This window comes from Castor canadensis, chromosome 11 (assembly GCF_047511655.1).
Source record: "Castor canadensis chromosome 11, mCasCan1.hap1v2, whole genome shotgun sequence".
Classification (NCBI taxonomy): domain Eukaryota; kingdom Metazoa; phylum Chordata; class Mammalia; order Rodentia; family Castoridae; genus Castor; species Castor canadensis.
The window spans coordinates 84,848,832-84,873,393 of record NC_133396.1 but is presented as its reverse complement, the minus strand read 5'-3'; the positions used below and the strand labels follow the sequence as shown (position 1 = coordinate 84,873,393).

Below are 24,562 nucleotides of genomic sequence, written 5' to 3'. Positions count from 1 at the left end.
TCTAAAGACTAGAGTCTAAATCTTTTGTCCTTATCACCTCTTTATTTATTTTTGCTGTGTATATTCAGGAATCTACCTCTTTTTTGAATTGTATTGGTTTAGCTCTGAAGCAACCTCCCATTATTTTAGTATAAATACAGTGAGATTACTATATCAAGTTTGTGTTAGTAGTTCTTCTTAGTGTGTTTCAGCCATCTCAGAAGATTGTAGAGCCAGTTTTTCCTTATTTTGCGTATGAGTTTTTAGTTTCTGAGGAGGAAGTTTTCAGTTTATCATTGAGTTCAATTTATCCTGTCTAGACTCATCTCTATTAATTTGACTTTGAGGAATCTTACACTTGAAATACTGGCTTACTAAGCATGATAATGATTTGTTACTTTTGTTTTTCTCTTCCCACATACAGATGTGAAAGGACCACCCACCCACCGTTTGTCTTGTGGTCAATCACCCTACACTGAGACAACAACATGGGAGCGGAAGTACTGCATCCTCACAGACAGCCAGTTGGTGTTGCTCAACAAGGAGAAAGAGGTCAGATGAAAAGTTACTTCCATTTTCTGAGCAAATTCCTGAATTTATCAAGTTTTTTTTTTTTTTGCATTTTAATTAAAGTTGCATTGTACAAATGTAAGCTTTAGTAATCATAAACTTTAAGTAAATTTAAATGTCCTCTAATGTCACGATAGGCTATTGTGATAGAGTGAGTCCACAAGATATGGCTGGATTTTCACTAAGGAACAGTAAAAGAAATATTGAGTTAAGGTGAGAAATTTGGAATGAGAAGAAATTGAATTGTGTAGATCTGGTCCTGCAAATGGCCTCTAGAGGCTGTTGGAAATCATATCACTCTTGTAGAAAACAATTAGTATACTCAGTGGATTAATCAAATAATGTGATGAAGGGACAACTTATAGATGTGTGGGCAGCATGAGGGACCCATCAAAGGATGGTGAATCACCCATGAACTAGAAGCAGCAGAAAACAGTTATAACCTAGACCTTTAGGGCAATGGAAGAAAGCAAGGTTTGTGGAACTGAGAGAATTATAGTCGCAGGAGAGGCTACATGACAGTTGCTGTGGTTATATACAAAAGATCACAACCTCTACCAAAGCACAGTGGGCCCCAGGGAAGAAATAGGAGAGAATAAATACCCTGTCTCTCTTCTGCATTCTGATTTCTTGCCACTGTCCCTATTGGTTAAGTCTAATTTGAAGGCAGGAAAAGATTGGTTTGATATTTTCTGTAGAGGTCAGCTTCCTGAAGCACATAATAAAGGAGTGAGGGCAGAGAATAGTATAGGTCTGGAGAGGCAGATAGAATGTAACAAACACAGGCATCAAGTTCTAGGGACACTTTCTATTCTTCTAAATTAAAAGAAAAAACTGTAGAACTTACCACATACTGTTATTACTTTACTCCTCAAACTGTTAGTGTCAAAATCCTTCCACATCCAAGTCACTCATTTGCTTATTGGTGATTAATATCACTCTGGTTTAGGAGGGCCATAAAATCATCCACATCTACACATAAAAAAATAAAGACTTACCTTGGCAAAGAACAGACATAATTGGAAGGAAAGAGAAGAAAAGGTGTGATTCAATGAAGGAGATAGATTAGTTGCCAAAAATATATAAATAACTAGAAAGATGTAGGTAGAATAGACATCTAATAAGTCATTCTTTGTGTGTTCAGAAGAAATAATGAACATGAAACATGTTTCTTAGTTCTCATTTTTGGATTCCTATCTCCTTTTCTCTTGCTCTTCCCTTTTTACCTTTTCTGTCCCTTCTCTTACTCAGCATTTTTAATTTTATAAAGGCCAGGTAATATCATTGAAGTGATTTCAGTTTCTCTTCATATTTTAATAGGCAGTGCTTACTTGAAAAGACCCAGCTAATATTACTTCATAAAGAACTTGCATATTCTTTCCACCCATTAAAAAAAACTCTTACTTTCGTTATCATCTCTTTACCCATGACCCTTTTCCATATTTTAATATTGCTGGATTTAATTTTATTAAAATAACAATTGTATATGTGTTGCTGTGTTATATAGTTACATATAATAAAATTGGTAGAGTGAATGAATATGAGTATAAAAGACTTCTAATTATCCAATTTGAATAAACAAATTATCCTATTGGAGTGATTCACAATGCTCATTGTAGCCATCCAGTTCTGTCAGCAGTCTTTCACCAAAGCTATTAACAAGGAATGACATAAAACGGAGCATGTGCCACCTTTTTGCCCTTACATACATTTTCTTCAGTTTAATACTGTAGGTTTAGAATAGCTAGCAGAACATCAAGAAGCATGCCTGCATAGAATGTACATAAATATCCAGATATACTCCATTGATTAAATATTCCTGGTCAATTTTGTAAATAAGGCCTGGGCCCCCTTTTGTCTCTTAAAATAACTGCCTATTATAAATAATTTTCTAAAATAATGCCAATATTGTGTATACTTTATCCTCATTTTAAAAACCTTTTTTTTTTTTTTTTTCCATCTTTTTGGTGCTAGAGATTGAACTCAGGGCGTGGGCATGCTAGGCAAGCACTCTACCACTGATTTATATCCCTAGCCCCTTTATCCTCTTTTAAGCCACTCATTACAAGTAGCCCTAGATGTCGGAGAACCCTGTCTCCCACACTTTTCTTTCCTGTGGTTCTGTGTATTCCCTCTTCTGATTCTGTCTTTCACTCATCCTTCCCCACCCCTTGAAACTCTTCAGTATGCCTGCAGCAATTCAAGGTACATCATTAGCAAAATTAGCTGTTTCTTCCATCTCTTCCCTGGAAGAGTCCCTTAATCTTTTGGTCTCATGAGAGACCTACATCTTTCCTGAGGACATTATCTTCCATGAAGTTCTGTCAAGAGGTGGTTGTTTTTCTTCCACAGATCTTATTCCATATTGCCTGGAATGTATCTTCTGCTTTCGTGATTATTTCCTATTTCCCTTATAATGCTCAAACTCTGAATTCATACTGTAGTCATTTTCTACCCCTCACCCCATCCCCAATTCCTTTTCTAACTCTTGATGTTTTGTTAATTTTTATCTTTTGGGTCATTGTCATTATCTCTACAGCTATTTCAGTCTTAATTTTTCTTTTTTTATAATTCCAGTGTCTGCACAGATGATTCTTTCAATACATTGGCTCTCATTTCCTTGAACTCCTCCAAGGATCTTCGCCCCATTCCACCTTATTGCTATAAGTCCCTCATGTTCTCATGTCATGCATCTTACTCTCTGACCATCACCTCTTCTCTCTCTAGTTCATTCCTTCGTCTAGTAATTCTTCAAGCCTTCTGGAGATCTGTAATGTTTTGATTTTGTTATCTTTTCTGCCTCATTTCTTTAATGTCCTCTCTTCCCTCTTCATTCAGCCTGATTTTCTATAGTCAGTTATTCTAATCACTTTTACATACTGTTTCTTTGCCTTTCTCTTGCTTCATCATGCTCATTTGGTAAAGTGATAGCTCAGTTAAATCTTCTTCCTTGTTACAATTTCGATCTTAAATGTTTCCTAAGACCCATCAGATAAAGGCTTGGTTGCTGTTGGAACCTTGTGCTATTGGAATTGTGAAACCTTTAGGAGTGGGACCTAGTAGGAAGTTAGGTCACTAGAGGCATGCTTTTAAAGAAGATAGTGAGCCCTCAGCTCTTTCTCTCTTTCTTTGCTTCTCTGCCACCTGAGGCTAATAAGAATCCTCAACCACACATTCCTACTATCATATAGGCCTCACCACAGGCCCAAAACAAATAGGGCCAAGCGACCATGGACTGAAACCTCTGAAACAATGAACCAAAGTAAACATTCCCTCTTTTTTAATTGTTGTTGTTTTTGCAGTACTGAAGTTTGAACTCAGGGGTGCATACTTGCTAGACAGGTGCTTTACCACTTGAACCATATCCCTAGCCCTTTTTGCTCTGGTTATTTTTGAGATAGAGTCTCACTTTTTGCTCTGCCAGCCTGGACCTCATTCCTCGTATTTATGCTTCCTCCAGTAGCTTAGGATGTCCGGCCCACACCACCATTCCCAGCCTTTTCTGTTGAGTTGGGGTCTCACAAACTTTTTTACCCAGGCTGGCCTGGAACCATGATTCTCCATTCTCAGCCACCCTATGACAGGTATGTAGGTCTATCCAGAATTTCTGATCTTATTACCTGGGCTCTATTTTTTTTTTTCTACAGCATTTACCATCTCTTAAAATGTTAAATGATTTATTTGTTCTGTTTATTGTCTCACTTTCTCTATTAGAATATAAGCTTTGGAAGAGGAATCTTGCCTACTTTGTCCAATGATGCATCCCCCAGTGCTTAGAACAGTTCATGACATACAGTAAATACTTTGGTTTTGAGACACACTTTTACTGTATAACCCACATTGACCTTGATCCTCCTGTCCTTTTGCATCAACCTTCAGAATGCTGGGATGACAGGCATGCACCACTATGGTTGGCAGTAAATTCTTAATAAATATTTGTTAAGTAAATGTTGCAAAAGCCAAATTATAAATTTTGATTCCAGAATGTCCATTTCTTTAAATGTAAGCTTGGGAAGAGATCTATTCTATGTTTCCTTTCTGTGATAAGCTGTGTCAGTCAACTTTCTGTTACTATAACAAATAACTGAGATAATCGACTTGTAAGAGGAAAAGTTTATTTTGACTCACAGTTTTGGAGGTTCCAGTCCATGATCAGTTGGCTCTGTTGCTTTTAGACCTGTGGGGAGGCCACATATATTGGCCAGAATGTGTGACAGAGAAAAACCAGTTACTTCTATAACTGGGAAGCAAAAGAGAGAAGAAGAATGGTCTTGGATCCAGCTATCTTCTTCCAGGCATGCCCCCAATAGCATGAAGACCTCTTGCTTTACCCCACCTCTTTAAGTTTCCATCACCTCCCAGTAGCACCCTGAGTTGGGGAACAAGCTTTGTAACACCTTTAGGGAACACTTGAACTGTAGCATAAGCCTACCCAGAACATTAAGCGAATTCCCCTTTTCTCCCAAAGCTAGGTAATAAAAAGAGGGGAAAGTAATCCACAGTGTTCTTTTCAACTGTCATGATTCCATCTTTATTGAGCATCCATTATGTGTGCAACATTATAGTCATAAAGGTACAGTTTTGTTTCAGTACTTAAGGTAAATTTAGAGTTATAATCATTTTAAATTAGATAGAGATAGTAGTTTCTCAATGTTGCAAATGTACTAAATGCACTGAATTAATTCACTTTTTAAAATGGTTAATTTTATGTTATGTGAGTTTTACCTCAATAAGATTTTTTTTTATTTCCTTTATTCATATGTTCATACAATGATTGGGTCATTACTCCCCCCTTCCCCCCGCCCCCTCCCTTTCCCCCTACTCCCTCACTCTCGCCCCCACCCCCTCGCTTCCAAGCAAATACTGTTTTGCCCTTATCTCTAATTTTGTTGAAGAGAGAGTATGAACATTAATAAGGAGGACCAGGGGGTTTTGCTAGTTGAGGTAAGGATAGCTTTATAGGGAGATTCCTAGTTTTTCTTCCATGTACATATGTGTTACTTTCCAAGTTGATTCTTCTTGAGCTAACCTTTTCTCTAGTTCCTAGTCTCCTTCTCCTATTAGCCTCTGTTGCTTTAAAGTTTCTGCATTAGTTCCTTTGCATTGAAGGCATCAAACGCTATCTTTTTTTTTTTCTTTTTTTTGAATTTCCTACCTATCTTCATACATCCCTTGTGTGCACTCGCCTTATCATGTAATCAAAGTCCTATCCCCTTACTGTGTTTGCTCTTGATCTAAAGTCTGCATATGAGGGAGAACATAACGATTTTTGGTCTTCTGGGCCTGGCTAATCGCTCAGGATGGTATTCTCCAGTTCCATCCATTTGCTTGCGAATGATAAAGATTTCATTCTTCTTCATGGCTGTGTAAAATTCCATTGGGTGTAAATACCACATTTTCTTAATCTATTCGTCAGTAGTGGGGCATCTTGGCTGTTTCCACAACTTGGCTATTGTGAATAATGTTGCAATAAACATGGGTGTGCAAGTACCTCTGGAGTAATCTGTGTCCCATTCCTTTGGGTATATCCCCAAGAGTTACCTCAATAAGATTTTAAAATTGCTTTTATAATATGACCATAGTGGAAAGATTAAATGAGGTATTGACTGAGATGGGTTATATCATAATGTGGAGAATGCAAAAAAAAAGATTTTGAGAGGTATTAATGTTTGGGCCATGCCTGAATGTACAAATGAGCTCTGAGTAGGAAAACAAGGGATGAATATTTCATTTATTGATAAGGATAGAAGTGAAGAAAAACTTCTTTGGCAAATTGTAAAATGTTCAGAGTTTTGCGGTGTAGTTTGTAAGAGGAAAAGTAATTCCTGGCAAGAACCAGATGATAAAGAGCTTTGAAGGCCATGGTGAGAAAAATCCTTTATTCTGGAAATGATCCAGACTATGGAAAGAACTTATCAGGGCAATGACACCATCATTTTGCTTCTTAGAAGAGTAATTCTATTGATCATCTGGAAAAATGATTGGAAGAGAGTAGAAGCAATTAGATGAGCTAGGAGATTACTGCAGTGAAGCAGGTAAATAATAATGAAAGGATGATGAGTTTACAAATACAGTGTAGTGCCTAAGACAGGTGGTTAGGTTCAACCATTATTAAATTAGAAATGTTGAATTACGTTTTTAAGAAAAAAAATGTGAAGCTCTTGATGTACCTACTACTTGAATGATAAGTTTAATACTCTGTCAGTTTTAGTACAGGAAATTCTTTTGGTGGGAGACAGTACTGGGGTTTGAATTCAGGGCCTCCTGATTGCCAGGCAAGGACTCTATCACTTGAGTCATGCCCCTGACCCTGGAAATTCATTCTTATGGAAGGATCAGAATATACTACTATTCTCTTACCTTTCACTCCCACTTAAGAATTAAAAGGAATATAATTCTTATCATGGTATTTTCCATTTAATAATTTAAAACAAAGAATTTAAGAAATTCCTAGTTAAAATGATCTAAAATGTTGTTTTAAATTCAAACCAACTATCATGGGGGTGTTTACTACTGTGTTAAAAAGATCAATTAAGTGGATTTAATAAGGATTTAAGCTGAATCCTTAGATACCACTGGAGTGTGGGAAGATTATATTAGTCTATATATATGTGGATCTTTTAATGCTGTGTCTTAACTCTACTTGTTTCTTACTAAATTGGGAAAAAGTCTGTTTGAGGGATATACATTGGAAGAAGGTTAAATACACCAATTACACATTTAGTAGTGTAGCAGAAGGGTAAATATAGGCAGAATGCTGAAAGAGAAGTTTGCCAAGAGTGTCACCTTGAAAAAGGACTCATTGGTTCAGTGAATTGCTTCATGCAAATTGTGCCAAATAGATATTGCTTATGTATTATGAAGTATACTTCCTTTCATGGGTGCAAGGAAAGGCCCCAACTGGCTTAGTGCCAACCTAATTCAAAGATGGCATAGAGGAAGACGTGTAAGTTCCATTTTGCCTTCAAGAGACTGGACCAAGTAAACTAGAGATTAAGGAGTTGAAGAAAATGGTAGAAAAGACAAACATGAACCCTCCCCCGACCCCCATGTGCAGCCTGTGTATAAGAAAAAGAAAACTGAGTTTATGAGTCTTTCTTTTGGGAATAACCATCAGGACAGGGCCAATCTGGTTCCATTTTTCTTTTTTAATGATTTTATTAGCATATAATAGTTGTGCAGGAGGATACACTGTGATGTTTACATATGTGCTTAAATATATCTTCATTAGATTTACCCCCTGTATTATTCTCCCTCTTCCTCCCTCCTTCTCTTCTTAGAACAATTTCATCAGGTTTCATTTTCTATTTTCGTATATGAATACAAAACACATCCACCATATACACCCTCATTCCCCCCTTTCTTGTGCCCTCCTCCTCCCACTGGTACCCACTTCCAGAAAAAGGTTTATTTTTTCCTCCTGCCCTTGATTTTTTTTCCATTGAGTGATTTTTTTTAATTAACAATAAATGAAGAAATTTTAGAGTCTCTTTATAAGCCATATTTCACAGTTGGTTCTTGACATTCTGCTTCTGCTACTCCTTTTTGGGTGATAGTGCTTTTGTGTTTCCTTTTTTTTTGGTGGCACTGGGGTTTGAACTCAGGGCCTTGCATTTGCTAGGGAGGCGTTTGAGCCACTCTGCCAACCTTATTTTGTGTGTGTGAGTCTTGCTGACTTCACTTAAGATGATGTTCTCTAGTTCCAACATTTACCTGCAAATGACAAAATTTCATTCTTCTTTGTGACTGAGTGAAATTCCATTGTATATAAATAACATATTTTCTTACTCCATTCGTCAGTAGTGGGGCATCTTGGCTGTTTCCACTGAGTAGTGCTGCAATAAACATGGGTGTACAGGTGTCTTTGTTGTAAGCTAAGTCACATTCCTTTGGGCATATCCCTAGGAGTGGGATTGCTGGATCAGATGGCAGATGTATGTTTAGTTTTTTAAGAAGCCTCCATACTATTTTCCACAGCGGTTGTACTAGCTTACATTCCTACCAGCAGTGTATAAGGTTCCTTTTTCCCCACATCCTCGCCAGCACTTTTTGGTTGTGTTCTTGATGGTAGCCATTCTAACAGGAGTGAGGTGGAATGTTAATGTAGTTTTGATTTGCATTTCCTTTATGGCCAGCGATAGTGAGCATTTTTTCATGTGTTTTTTTTTAACCATTTGAACTTCTTCCTTTGAAAAGGTTCTATTCAATTCATTTGCCCATTTCTTCATTGGGTCATTGATTGATTGGGAGTTTAGTTTTTTGAGCTATATTCTGATTATCAGCATATTCTGATTCTCAGTCACTTGACTGATGTATAGCTGGCAAAAATTTACTCCCATTTTGTGGGTGACTTCTTCAGTTTCGAAACCATTTCTTTTGTTGTGCAAAGCTTTTTAATTTCATGGAGTCCCATTTGTCCATCCTTTCTGTTAGTTGCTGGGCTGCTTGAGTTCTACTGAGGAAGTCCTTGCCAATGCCTATTGCTTCCAGTTTATTCCCTGCTCTTTCCTGTACTAGCTTCGAGGTTTCAGGTCTTATATTAAGGTCCTTAATCCACTTAGAGTTGATATTTGTACAGGGTGACAAACATGGATCTGGTTTCACTTTTCCGCAGGCAGATAACCAGTTTTCCCAGCAACATTTGTTAAAGAGGCTGTCTTTTGTCCATCTCATGTTTTTGGCACCTTTGTCAAAAATTAGGTGCTTCCCTTGATTTTGTTAAAATTAAGTGCAAGGTGAAACCAAGGGAGTTTCTTAACCCATTCATCAGTGTGAAACATCTGGGCTACTTCCAAAGCTTGCTTATTGTAAATAGTGTTGCAATAAACATGAGCATGCAAGTGGCTCTATCATTTCCTGGAGTACATTCTTTAAGATGTATGCCCAGGAGTGGTATCAGCAGTAGTTCTATTTTTAGTTTTTTGAGGAACCTCTATATTGTTTTCCATATCGTTTACACTAATCTGTAATCCCACCAACAGTGTATTTCTTTTCCCCCACATCCTCTCCAGCATTTGTTGTTGTTTATGTTATTGATGATAGCCATTCTGATTAGGGTGAGGTAATGCTTCCATTTTTTTTAATGCAAACTCTGTTTTCTATATTTGAAAATTTTAAGGCTGGATGCTTGTTTTATTTTATTTGGTTTTTGCAGTACTGGGGTTTGAACTCAGGGCCTCACACTTGCTAGGCAAGCGCTCTACCACTTGAGCCACTCCACCAACTGGCTGGATGCTTGTTGTATGCAGCCAGACAGTCATAGTGCAGCTTAAAAATTTTAAACATTTTTTTGCTTTTGGAAGACAGTTATATTCAGATATATTGATGAAAATATGAAAACAGTAGTTAGGCTTTTGCAAACAGCTGCACATTAACTGTTACCTGGAGCTAACTAACCATGGTATATTTCATTCAGAACCACTTTAAAGTTATTCAGCAGCTATATTATGTGCTCTTCCTTACATGTGCATTTACTGTGTTAGGAGTTGCAAAAAAATAAAAGCTATTTCCCATCTTTCTCCCCCATAATAAATTTAGTGGTAGAAATAAGACAGATAGTTTTCAAGAGACCTTTGATAAATAACACAAGTAAACTAGAAAGTATAAGAAATCCATTTATTCTGTAGACCTAAATGTCATTTAGATGCTACTGGCAATGGAATTACCAAAGGAAGCTTAATAAAGGGATTTGCTCAAAGATAGGTATTATGAATTTTACTCTATAAGACATATTGGAAGAGGAAGAGATAGGAAGAAGACAGACCAATTAGGAGACTCATTCCTCAGATCTAAAAGCATGCCTTGGATGGCTTCACACTGCCCCCTGAATTATGTATAGCCAGGTATTCAAGCATGGTCATAATACATTTTGGTGTTCTACTTCACTTCTCTCTTTTAAGAAGCTCTTACTAATTTGGCCCAGTCCCTGTTCCAAAACAAGAATTAAAAAGTTGTATGCTTACCAACTTCTTGGCTGATATTATACTTTTTCCTTTGCCTAAAATGGCCCCTGTCTATACCTATCAAATACTTATTTATTCATTTGTGGGTTGAAGCTATTTTAATTTTGGGGATTTGCTGATAAGGTACAAACTGTTAACTTGCATGGAATTATTTTTGTGAATGAATAATTGTAAATCATTAAGTAGAATGACAAAGAAAGATAGTTATTGGTGGAAACTAAGGCTGTGTACCTTAACTTTCCCTTAGGGAATTGGTAAGGGGGAAGGTTCCCAGAAGAGGCAATGTCTGTCCTAAAATTTAGGTTGAGTAAGAGTTTATCCGCTAGATGTGGGGAAGAAAGTGAGGGACAACACTTCAGTCTGGGAGAATAAACTAAACAAGGACTTTGAACTATGAAATCGGGGATATATTAAAGAAAAGCAAGTAATTTGGTGTTCCTCAACTGTAAAGTCTGAAGATGAACACAAACATGAGTAGCCAGATTGTGGGAAACCTGGTATATTATGTTAGGAAGTTTATACTTTATAGGATATTAGTTTTTGAACCCAGTTTTTACCAGAAGAAACTTTTCATTGTAGAAAAGCTTATATACAACCCCTGTACAACAGGTAAATACGTAATTGTGTTCAGCTTGAAGCAGAAAGGTATCACATACTCTCTGCAAACATACTACTACTCCTTTAAAAACCACTGCTAGAGCAAAGGAGAACCACTGAAGGGCTTTAAGCCTGAGAATGACATTTGGAATCCTTTGATAAATATGAAAAGGATAGGTTAAGAGACAGAACATCAGAGGCAGCTACCAGGGTTGGAGGTGTGGCTCAAGTGATAGAGCGCCTGCCTAGCAAGTATGAGGCTCTGAGTTCAAACCCCAGTACCTCCACCAAAAAAAAAAAAAAAAAAAAAAAGCAGATACCAGTGAAGAAAGTGTAGCAATTTGGATAAGAGATGAAAAGAAGCTTTTGATACCAGCTATCAGAGAGTTAATTGGCACAAGACTAGCCTCATTCTGTGAACAACAAAAGTAGGTCCTCCTACACTGTATGGTCACCTTCACCTCAGCTATCTGCTGTATACCATTTCCTGACTGGGACACAGTAATCTGGAGCCTAAGCTGATGAGGCAGAGAACAGATTGTGGGATATGAAGGGGCTTCAATCTGCTAGATGGTACCAGAGAGTCTTTGGCCAAGGGCTGCACCATGCATTTGCAGGGAAAGACTTTCTAGGGTGCAACTGAAGGGTTGAGAGCATAATAGAGATTGTCATGGTTGTGCTGAACATTGATAGAGACTTGACTCTGCCAGTGAGAGACTCTTAAAACCTTAACCCCCAGGAATCCAGTTGAGATATCATTAAGATCATACCTCAAGGGCTAGCATAGTGGTTCACACCTGTAATCCCAAATACTAGAGGTAGAGATTGGCGAATCAAGGTGAGATTCAAGATCAGACTTGTGGGAGGAGGGGGAGAGTTATCAAGACCTCATCTTAAAAAACAAGTTAGACCTGGTATACATCTGCAATCCCAGCAGTGCCAGAGATGGAGATAGGGAGAGTGTAGTCCAAGGCCAGCCATGGTAAAAAATGAGACCCTTGTCTGAAAAAATAAGCCAAAGCAAAAGAGACTGGAGGGTATGACTCAAATGGTAGAGCACTTACTGAGGCCCTGAGTCAAACCCCAGTCATTCTCTCTCTCTCTCTCTCTCTCTCTCTCTCTCTCTCTCTCTCTCTCATACAAATCATACCTCAAGAATGTAGAAATTGAGGCTTAATAAATCTAAGTGATCTATCTGTGCCTCCACATGTGCTACTGATGGCTAAGGATTAATAAGTGAATTAAAGCTAGAGATTCTGAGAATAGATTAGTGGTCCTCATCTTTGCCTGCCTAGAATGCCCATGAGTGGTCTACACATTGGTATTTTTTAAACCTCTCCTAGGTTGTTATAGTTTACAGCCAAGGTGAGAACCTTTGTTACGGAGGATACATGGAGATGCTTAGCCATGACAGGAAGGAAAGAAAACAACACCCAAAGGCAGTGGCTCTCAACCTCAGTGAGCTCCAGATTCAACTGGAAGCCTGCTACATCTCTACCCCCTCCCCTCCACCAATTTCTGATTCAGCAGGTCTAAGATAGGGACTGTAAATGTGAATTTCTAACAGGCTCCCAGGTCAAGCTCAGATTGTTGGTACCTAGGCCACAATTATTTGAGAACCACTGCCTTAAGGAGATGAGAAAGTTGAAGAGTTTTTCTTTCTTTACCAGGATTAAGAGTCTTTTAAGGATATAATTATAACTGAGAATTTTTTTTAAATTATTCTTTAGGAAAAAAAATACCTGAAAAGAGTTTTCAAATGCTAGTTAGTATAATAATGATTTCCAGTTCTTGGCAATTTAATCTATATGAGCTTAGATTGAATTAAAGTTTATTTCCATGATTCTGAACAAAACAAAAGATAATTTTTCAGAGAGTATATGAGTATGTATGTATAAGTAAATCTTATGTGTGCCACTTGCTTTTCAGTTGTTAGTTTGGAATTAGCAAAGAGAATTTAGGAGTCAGAGATTCAATTTAATTTTGTTTTTAACACATCTTAGATACTGAGAAGCTAGTTATTCCTTACAATTTTTCTACTTTTCTCTTCTAAAATGGAATGAAATTGAAGTGCTTGATTTTTTTATTGATGCAAAAGAGGACTCAAAAGACCAGCATAAGGCCAAAGTGTTTTTAAAAATAAAACAGAAGCCCTCTCCTGTTATAGAAATTAGAAGATATATAAATTTTTATGAGCAACTCAGTGTAAACAAGTAAATGTGTAAAGCAGGACAATTAGAATAGAGAAAACTGCTCTTTAGCAGAACAGTAAGATTTTTGTGAACTCCAATTTGGCTCATTTGAAGGTAATTGAATTGTGATTGTCCAATTTTAAAGAAGTAGATCAACATCTTTAAAAATATTTTAACTGAGAAATAGTTTATAGTGTTATAAAATTAAATATTTTTAAGAAGTTCAGATTTACAATAAAGATTAGCATTTTCCCATCTATCCTGAGTCAGGGGTAAAATGACCTAACCTTTAGGAGTAATAATACTTTGAATAAAACCTTTGGTAGGAAATGAAGAATTTACATTTAAACTTTAAGAATGGTAAGTGAATTTTAGACCTAATTAAGAAGTTTAATGTACTTTATTTTCCCTTTAGAAGTTGTGGAGACAAAGTATATAGTAAAGAAAAAAAATCCCTTTTTCATGAATATGGCCTTTATAAATTTCCACAGAAGAATTATCCCCTCTTCTAAAACACCATAAACAATTACTACCTTTTTTCCTGTATAGCTTAAACCTTTATTATTTCAGATAATAGGCATTTTTACAATTATATCAAAATATTTTGTTTATTTATATTCAACTATTTGCTTAAGGATTCAAATTTTCTTTCTTTTCTAAACTTACTCTCTTTCCTTCATCTTTTAAAGCAAGTAGAGGATACATTTTTGCCCTTCTTAGTAGGAGGGTGTCATATCACGTTTCAATGCTACTTTAATTATTTAAATAGAGATAACATAATTTATATCTTGAAAGGGATGGATGACTTAGATTACTGCTCATGAAGTTTTATGTTACAGAGTACTTTTGGAAGAGTTTATATCTTTATTGAGGATGTTCTGTGGTTTTAGCCTAATTTTAGAATTTTCTCTTTCTTAAATCTGTCCTTCAGTTTCTCAGTGTGCAAAGAGAGTAACCACAGTTATAGCAACAAGGAGATGGGGAATATTTGGTCCTATAAGGAGTAGGAAAATTTTCAGTTCTCATGGAGGCCTTAGAAAGTTGTTCTTCAGATTCTTAGTAACAGAAAGAGAGAGAGAAAGGAGAGAGAGAGAGAGCACTTCTCATGTTATCTTCTCCTTGACCCCAGTCACTGGAGTTGAATTACTCAGGCAAAGCAGAATCATGTACAGGTAAGCCTGTTTTTGCCCCAGTTTTGATGGATCAGTTCTTTCATCATCAATAAAAAGAGTAAGTATAATGCCTCCTTTTGTAATGTCACACATGTAATTAGTTGTTAAATGTTAATCATTATTATTGAAATTTGTTGAAAACAGTTGGAGAGTCATGAGAAATTAGGAACAATATTTTATCAAACTCTTTAAGATATTGTCAATACAATTCTTTTGATAAAAGTTACCAGTAAAATATCATTTATAAAAAGTCTTTGCCCATTATCCTCAAACTTAGCATTATAGTAGTCCTCCCTTTCCATGGTTTTGCTTTCTACAATTTCAGTTATCTGTGGTCAATGCAGTTTGAAAATATTAAGTGGAAGCCTGACACAGTGGTTCACGCCTGTAATTTAGCTACCTGAAGGCGGAGATCAGGAAGATAACAGTTTTAGGCCAGTGTAGGCAAATAGTTAGCAAAACCCCATCTCAGTCAATAAAATATCTGGAATGGTATTACATGTCTGTGTGAGAAGTGTTAATAGGAAGATGGAGGTCCTGGTTGGCCAGGTATAAAAGCAAGACCCTGTTCAAAAAATAACTGAAGTAAACAGGGTTGACGGCATGGCTCAAATGGTAGAACACCTGTCTAGCAAGCACAAGGCCCTGAGTTCAGATCCCACCCCCCCCCCAAAAAACCTGGAAAGTTCCAGAAATAAACAATTTGTAAGTTTTAAGTTATGTGCAGTTGTGCATAGTATGTTGAAATAATGTATTATCCTGCTTCCTCCTGCCTGGGATGTGACTTTTTCCACTGTTCAGAGTACTCACACTGTATATGCTACCCACTTGTTAGTCACTTGGTAGCTATCTTGGTTATCAGTCGACTATCAAGGTATCATAGTGCTTGTGTTCAAATAACCCTATTTTACTTAATAATAACCATAAAGCATAAGTATACGGATACCAGCAATTTGGATATGCCAAGGAGAAACTGTAAAGTTTCCATTGAGTGAAAAGACAGAAATACAAGAAAGCATGTTGAAACATGGGGAGAGGATAATAAAAGAGTGAGAAGATACTCATATAATGTTTATTACAGTATATAATTGTTCTATTTTTATTATTAATTGTTGTTAATCTCTTACTATGCCTAATTTACAACTCAAATTTTATCCTAAGGTGTGTATAAGAAAAAAATAATAGTATATATAGGGTTCAGTTCTGTCAGTGATTTCATGTACCTATTGGGGCCTTGGAACATAACTCTCATGAATGCAAGGAGACTACCAAAAAAAAAAAAGGAACTTAGAGCCATCCCATTACTTTACAATGATAACCTACTGAGTATAGAGATTCCTTTAACCATTTATAATTCTCATTCTACATATGCAAACAACCATTTCATATGTTCCTGAAACTATACCAGAAAAAAATTATTTTTAGAATTATAAAACAATCTCACCTTTGAAAGAAAATTTGCTATTTTATGTAGGCATCTGTGCAGATATCTATACAAATTTCCACTGAAAATGTGTTTTACTAATTATGTCTAAGGTACTTAATTCTAAAATTGAATTAAAGTTGGGTGATTTTAATACCTTTATCTAATAAAGTACCTCCTTTTAAGAGAATTTTGAAGCTAAATCTTTCTTATTACCTTTTATTTTCATGTACCTTTATAAACATGGGGCAATATTGGAGCCCATGAGCCAGTTTCTGATGTAGAAACACCTTATACTTGTGTGGGTGTTTTGTTTCCTTAGCTCCAAGAGCAGGCTCACACCTGGATATGATTTGTACATACTTCATGTAAGCTTAAATTTACATACTCACCTTTCTTGATCTTCCAGTTTTCTTTTTAAAGAAAAGCTTTCTGAAAAGGGGCTGGTAATAACATACCATTGTTTATACTTTATTTCTACGCTTCTACTTTACTCATTTCACACTCCTATCTTCATTAACCACAAAAATTATTCAGTCACAAATAGTTATGGCAAGTTCACTATTAAGTTTAATTTCTTTTTCTTTTGGCAAACTAGATACCTGTGGAAGGAGGACAGGAGCAACAGACAGATTCTACCAAAGGTCGATGCCTGAGGAGAACTGTCAGCGTCCCCTCCGAGGGTCAGTTTCCTGAGTACCCACCAGAGGGCACTGCTAAACTAGGTAAGCTAATGAAAGGAAAGAAATTCCTAGATTTTATTGGATGATTTGTGGACTTGATACTATTACAGTAAAATAAAACATTCCATGTTTCCTGTTAAATAAATGCATTGAAGCCAATAGCATGCTGACCCAAAGTTAGATGTCTTCAGAGAGTTCTGTTCTTTAAAACCAAGGACAGCAAAGTTATTTTACAGAGGGAATTTATCTGAGTGCTAGCTAGTAAGGTTTAATTTAGCCTTAATAAAGTTGGATGACATGTTGTTTCTGTATTTGTTGTTCAGCTCTAGATTTTGAAAGAGCATTGGTACTATTTTTGAAGCACAGAGATTCATAGGAAAATCAATATGTGTGGGAATCTGCTAGGGAGTGTTTTAGATATACCTTGTTCACATAGCTCCTAATGTCTTGTACGATGGAATATCAGATTAGGCTAATTTTACTAATATAATTTTGTCTTTTCCACCTAAATTACAGTCAGAACCATGGTTTGGAGTAGATGACAGGAGGGAGAAATGTTAACTCCTACCCCATTTCAGATTGGGCATATAGCTTAGTGATAGAATACTTGCCTAGCGTGTGTGAGGCCTTGTGTATAAAAACTCCATTTCAGCTGTTACATTCTAAAGGAATTAATGTCAAATGTAGAACACCAAATGTGTTCTGCTAGATGTTTTTTAAATTTTTAACAAGGAATATCTAAATAATTAAACTAGCCAGATAATTTTAAGGATTATACAATTTAAAATAATGAAGGAATTTGAAAAGTAGGAGCTGTGTTGGGCTTTATACTACTGTGTTATTATATACTTAGTGAACCATAGCCTTTTAGTTATTGACACTTGGTAGATAAGTAAAATAATTGATTATTCCCCCTATAGTGGTTAATTGTATAAACTGTGATTTGGATCATGTTTTCTAAAATAAAGGTTTGGGGAGTTTTATTTGTTTTGTTTTGCTTTTTTCTTCATTTTCTAAATGGAGCTGAGAACTCTCGATCAGAATATTTATCTTTTATTTTTCTTAATATTCTATAACAATTGTTGCTTTTCTAAAAATTAGTCAAGTTAGCAAATATTTTCTTCAAGTGTTCATATTTGGACAGGTCATATATTCCTGTCATCTTATTTCTATTGTATGTCTTTAGCATATGTAAGAAACTAGTGTAGGTGTGGGCTTCAGTTCTACTGAAAGCCTATCTGGGTGTGACCATTTTATAGTCCTATTTCGTATACATTGAACTGTTGTAGTCATCTTTCAGGTCCTTTGTTTTCATTATAGTTATGCTATATTGATAACTGTTTCTGCCACTTCTCTAGGAAACTGCCTATTCAAGCTTTGACCCACAAAAGTAATTGGATTTTGAGGAAGTATAATCATAGTCTAAAGAACTATTACATTGTAATTTAGAGAACTATATAGTAAGTTGTTAAATATCTACAGTGATCAGGTACTGCTCCCAAAGACAAATAAGATGAGGGGCAAAGGTGACTGTCCTAAAGCCATTCCTCTGGCTTTTGTTTTTGACAAGTCTGGTAGCCACCCTAACTCATGGCAATTCACAACCATTTTGAGAGTGGTTGTCCTAAATTAGCACCAGAAACTATTTTCATAAATATGAGAGGGAGAAAAGACTACTTCTAGAGCCATTCTTCATTACATGCCAACCTAATCTTCAATTAGACAATTGTTCTGTTAGTCTGTTTTTATCTCCAGGTGATTTGTCTTTAAGCAAAAGTTCTTTCTGTCCAATGCTTCCCTGAGTAATTATTGTGTATTTAACATTCTAAGCCAGTCCCCAAGAATGATAAAAGGTAGAAGATTTGTGCTTTCAGTAGATTTTTTTTTTTTTTTTGGTGGTACCTGGGTTTGAACTCAGGGCCTCACACTTGGCTAGTTAGGCACTGTACCCAGTTAAGCCACTCTGCTAGCCCTCTTTTGTGTTGGGTATTTTCTAGATAGGATCTCAGGAACTGTTTGCCTGGGCAATTCAAACCAAGATTCTCCTGATCTCTGCCTCCTGAGTAGCTAGGATTACAGGTATCAGCCACCAGCATCTGGCTCAGTAGGTTTTTTTTTTTTTTTTTTTCTTTAATGTAGTCAACAAGATAGACTGAATGCATGTAGAAACAAAAATCTAAGTTAGTATACAAAAATTAGTTGTATTTCTGCTGGTATTTCTGTATTCCAGCAAATACAAAATGAAAAAATTTGAATATTTACTTACCATAGCATTACAAGATAAATACCTAAGGAAAATAAATCTAATGAAAGATATTCAAGACATAAAGAAAAATGTAGAGAATTATAAAAACTATAATGGAAGAAAATAAAAATGATTAAAATAAATGGAAGACTATACCATGATCATACATTAGAAGACAATATTATCTTTCAGTTCTGAAGATCAGAATTATGTTATCCCTACACACACAAACCTGCAAATTAGCAAATTGATTTATAGAAATGCTATAAGCCATGAATAACCAAGGTAGAAGAAAATAAGATAAGATTTAATCTACTACCACTATGGAAAACAATATGGAGGCTTCTTAAAAAACTAAACATAGACCTGCCATATGATCCAGAAATCCCACTTCTGGGGATATACCCAAAGGAATGCGACTCAGGTTACTCCAGAGGCACCTGCACACCCATGTTTATTGCAGCACTATTCACAATAGCCAAGTTATGGAAACAGCCAAGATGCCCCACTACTGACGAATGAATTAAGAAAATGTGGTACTTACACACAATGGAATTTTACTCAGCCATGAAGAAGAATGAAATCTTATCATTCGCAAGTAAATGGATGGAACTGGAGAACATCATCCTGAGCAAGGTTAGCCAGGATCAGAAGACCAAAAATTGTATGTTCTCCCTCATATGCAGACTTTAGATTTAGGGCAAATGCAGTAATGTTGTTGGACTTGGGTCACACGCTAAGGGAAGAGTACATACAGGAAGAATGGGGATGGATAGGAAACCCAGTACTTGAAAGTATTTGATGTCCCCACTGTAGAGGAGCTAATACAGTAACCTTAAAATGACAGAGGTCAATATGGGAAGGTGACTGGGAAGTAGTGAAGAGGTCAGGTAGAGATGAATCAATTCAGGTTGTAATACACTTGTACATGGAAGCAATGCTAGGAGTATCTCCGTATAGCTATCCTTATCTCAACTAGCAAAAACACTTTGTCTTTCATATTATTGCTCATTTCTACTCTTCAACAAAATTGGAGAAAAGGGCAGAACAGGTTCTGCCTGAAAGTGGGGAGAGGGGGTGTTGGTGGGTTGGCGAGGAGAGGAAGGAGGCGGGGAGCAGGGGGGAGAAATGGCCCAAACAATGTATGCACATATGAATAAATAAAGAAAGAAAAAAAGATTTAATCTACTAGCATCAAGTTCTATCTTAAAAATACAATATGATACAGGTAGATAGACAAATAGGCTAATGAAATAAAGAGTCCTGAAATGTTCTTATAAGTATATGGACATATGGTATGACACGGGAGGCCCCATGGAACAGTGGGGAAAAGACAAGTCTTTTCAATTATTGGTGCTTTGTCAGATATCTTTATGAGGAGTGAGGGGTAGGGGACTTGATCTCTGCCCCATACCACATACAGAATCAATTCTAAAAATATTACATAGATCTAAATAAGAGAAACAACACAATAAAGCCTTCAGAAATAATATAGAAGGATATTTTCCCAATAGTAGATAAGGATTTCTTTAACAGAATATAAAAACACTAAGGATAATTGAAATAATTGATAAATTTGACTATATTAAGAATTCTGCTAAGATACCATTAAGAAAGTGAAAAGGCAAACTACAGGGTAGGAAAATAAAATTGTAACACCTATAATAGACAAAGGACTTTTATCCAGTATCTATAAAGGCTTCCTAGTAGAAAAATGATCAAGAGGCTTGAACTGACAGTCACTGAAGAATTCACTAAAGAACAGAAACAAAATAGTACACACTATATGATTTCATTTATGTAATGCTCCATATAGGCAAAACTAATCTGTGATTGTTAGATGTCAAGATAGTGGTTAGTTTTGGGGAAGCATTCATATCAGGGTATATTTTTTATTGAAAAAGATGCTATCTCAATAATAGTTACTTCCTGTTTTCATTTTGTAGGAGGAAATTAAAATTTAGTAAGGAACCAAAATTTCATCCCTTTCCCATTAAAGCATTCATCTACTGAGATCCCCCCATTAATTAGCAAATGAAGCTAACCTTCTAAATAGGGAGGGAGAATTTACACTTAGATCTTTTATTGTCTGAGCTATTTTTTTAAGATAGTTTCAATAAAAAAGCTAAATAGTTGTGTACTAGATGCAGTTCTATGCTCTCAAAATTAGCACTGAAAAGAATCAGACAAAAATTTCTTCCTCTGGAGCTTATTTTTGAAAAGTACAAAAATTTCAGTACAGACAAAAATTTCTCCCTTTATGGAGCTTACTTTCTATTGAAGAGCCACAGGCAATAAGCATATTCAGGACCAGTTAATAAATTAAGTTTAAGAGAGGTACAATAGGGTAGAGTAGTAATTAATATCACTACACTAATACTTCCACCATATGACTGAGGAACTTAAGCATGCACTCTGTCCTTTAACATTTTTTTAATCTTTATTCCCATACTCATTCAGTTATTCAAAATCAAATGACAAATACAAAGAAAAAGTAAAATAAGGAATGGGGACACTAAGTGTCAAGAAATTATAATTTTAATTAAGGTGACTAAGGAAGTTTGCATCGATAGTTGAATAATGATCTGACAAAGCTGGGTGTGTAAGGCCTGTGGAAACCTAGAGATTAGGGATTCCACATGGGAGAGCAGCTGGTATAAAGTAAGAGAATGTATGCAGGCCTCCAGATACCACAGATGTCAGTGAGACTGGAGTGGAATGAACAAAGGGGGAGCTCTTGGGTGGCTAGATCATGAAGGTCTTGTAAGTCATCATAAGGCTTTGACTTTTTTTTTTTAATTTTATTATTCATATGTGCATACAAGGCTTGGGTCATTTCTCCCCCTGCCCCCACCCCCTCCCTTACCACCCACTCCGCCCCCTCCCTCTCCCCCCCACCCCCTCAATACCCAGCAGAAACTATTTTGCCCTTATTTCTAATTTTGTTGTAGAGAGAGTATAAGCAATAATAGGAAGGAACAAGGGTTTTTGCTGGTTGAGATAAGGATAGCTATACAGGGCATTGACTCACGTTGATTTCCTGTGCATATGTGTTACCTTCTAGGTTAATTCTTTTTGATCTAACCTTTTCTGTAGTTCCTGGTCCCCTTTTCCTATTGGCCTCAGTTTCTTTTAAGGTATCTGCTTTAGTTTCTCTGCGTTAAGGGCAACAAATGCTAGCTAATTTTTTAGGTGTCTTACCTATCCTCACCCCTCCCTTGTGTGCTTTTGCTTTTATCATGTGCTCAAAGTCCAATCCCATTGTTGTGTTTGCCCTTGATGTAATGTCCACATATGAGGGAGAACATACGATTTTTGGTCTTTTGGGCCAGGCTAACCTCACTCAGAATGATGTTCTCCAATTCCATCCATTTACCAGCGAATGATAACATTTCATTCTTCTTCATAGCTGCATAAAATTTCATTGTGTATAGATACCACAATTTCTTAATCCATTCGTCAGTGGTGGAGCATCTTGGCTGTTTCCATAACTTGGCTATTGTGAATAGTGCCGCAATAAACATGGGTGTGCAGGTGCCTCTGGAGTAACCTGTGTCCCAGTCTTTTGGGTATATCCCCAAGAGTGGTATTGCTGGATCAAATGGTAGATCAACGTTTAGGTTTTTAAGTAGCCTCCAAATTTTTTTCCAGAGTGGTTGTACTAGTTTACATTCCCACCAACAGTGTAAGAGGGTTCCTTTTTCCCCGCATCCTTGCCAACACCTGTTGTTGGTGGTGTTGCTGATGATGGCTATTCTAATGGGTGAGGTGGAATCTTAACATGGTTTTAATTTGCATTTCCTTTATTGCTAGAGATGGTGAGCATTTTTTCATGTGTTTTTTGGCCATTTGAATTTCTTCTTTTGAGAAAGTTCTCCTTAGTTCACTTGCCCATTTCTTTATTGGTTCATTAGTTTTGGGAGAATTTAGTTTTTTAAGTTCCCTATATATTCTGGTTATCAGTCCTTTGTCTGATGTATAGCTGGCAAATATTTTCTCCCACTCTGTGGGTGTTCTCTTCAGTTTAGACACCATTTCTTTTGATGAACAGAAACTTTTTAGTTTTATGAGGTCCCATTTATCTATGCTATCTCTTAGTTTCTGTGCTGCTGGGGTTTCGTTGAGAAAGTTCTTACCTATACCTACTAATTCCAGAGTATTTCCTACTCTTTCCTGTATCAACTTTAGAGTTTGTGGTCTGATATTAAGATCCTTGATCCATTTTGAGTTAATCTTGGTATAGGGTGATATACATGGATCTAGTTTCAGTTTTTTACAGACTGCTAACCAGTTTTCCCAGCAGTTTTTGTTGAAGAGGCTGCTATTTCTCCATCGTACATTTTTAGCTCCTTTGAGGCTTTGACTTTTACTCTTTGAGATTGGAAGCTTCCTTTTTTTAAGAGTAAGGGTACAAAAATGGAAGTTCAGAGACTAATTTGAATGCTATTGCAGGGATCTAGACAAGAGACCTTCAACTTTGTCAAGAATTTACTTTTCTCTGACATAGTTCTCATAGTTGCATTTAGCAGTGTACAGATTACTGAAGACACTAAAATTGATTCACTGGATTCTTTTCTATTGAAATGTGGTATTTTCTTAAGACACATGAACATCGTGTTTCTATGTTACTTTTATTACCTGAGAGAACAACTTAAGGGAGGAAAGACTTATTTTGGTTCATTGTTGATTGGTCCCATGTGTTTGGGCAGAACCTCATGGTGAGTGGCGTGTGCAGTGGAGGAAATTCTTCACCTTAGAGCAAACAGGAAGCAGCATGACAGGAACGGTCCAGAGACAATAAACTCTCTAAGGACCCACCCTCATTGACCTACTTCCTCCAGCTAGGCCCTACCTCCTAAAGTTTCCAGAACCTCCCAAAATAGCACCACCAGTTGGGGATGAAGTGTTCAAAACATAAAGGTTGGAGGAGATTTCATATTCTGGTTCTGACAATGTATAAAGCATTTATTTCCAGATTTAGAAAATCTAGAGAGAAAACTATTTCCTCCTGGTACCAGTATCCAGGTTTTAATTTATTCTTAAAAGGATTACCTAAATTCAAACCATATAAAGCATGACTAGATGAGTTTTCAAAAGTAAATTAGTTCTTCATATGGTAGAGTTCTTTGTACATAAACAATACTGGGAGATATATTAATTATATGAAGATATGAAGTAGAATTGGTAAATACTAATTTTTAATGTAGATATAACCTATGATGGCAACTTTTTCAAAAACTTATTTTCAAGTATTTTGTAAGAGCCATGAAAAAGAGTACACGTTTTTGTGAGCTGTACATTTATGGGAGAAAATTTCTTGCTGCTACCTCATGCTTGGATGTAGATGACAGGAATGTGAATTGGGAACTCTATAATCTACTCGTTACATTTGTTTGACATTCCAATAAAGCTCCTTTTCTCATGCTCAAATGGCATTAACTGAGCAGGAATACTTGTTTGTAGGTAATATCATAAATAAGAGCAAAAGCTGATTTAATTAGAAAATAATGTAAGTTTTCTAAGTCCAAGACTGTCTTAATTTTCAAATAGAAAGTTCGGATTGAACCAGTAAATTCAAAACCAAACATCTAATAACTCAAGCCTCAGATCTCCCATGCCTCTATTTTATTATATTATGACAAAAATCTTTAAAAGTTACCCTATATTATTACTTAATAAAATCTTACAATTTCAAAATTAAAAACTATCCCTGTAATTATAAATTTGTTTCATTATCAT

General features: G+C 36.2%; 1 protein-coding gene across 6 annotated transcripts in view; it reads left to right on the top strand.

Annotated features, from left to right (window-relative positions):
* Rasal2 (RAS protein activator like 2) overlaps positions 1 to 24,562 on the top strand; it is a 330,973-nt gene that overhangs the window by 151,884 nt on the left and 154,527 nt on the right. For all 6 annotated transcript variants that reach the window (XM_074047357.1, XM_020154241.2, XM_074047356.1 and 3 more), the window contains exons 2-3: positions 404 to 531; positions 16,494 to 16,620. In XM_074047357.1, the coding sequence (XP_073903458.1) occupies positions 404 to 531; positions 16,494 to 16,620 (255 nt within the window). The remainder of the gene's footprint in view (positions 1 to 403; positions 532 to 16,493; positions 16,621 to 24,562) is intronic.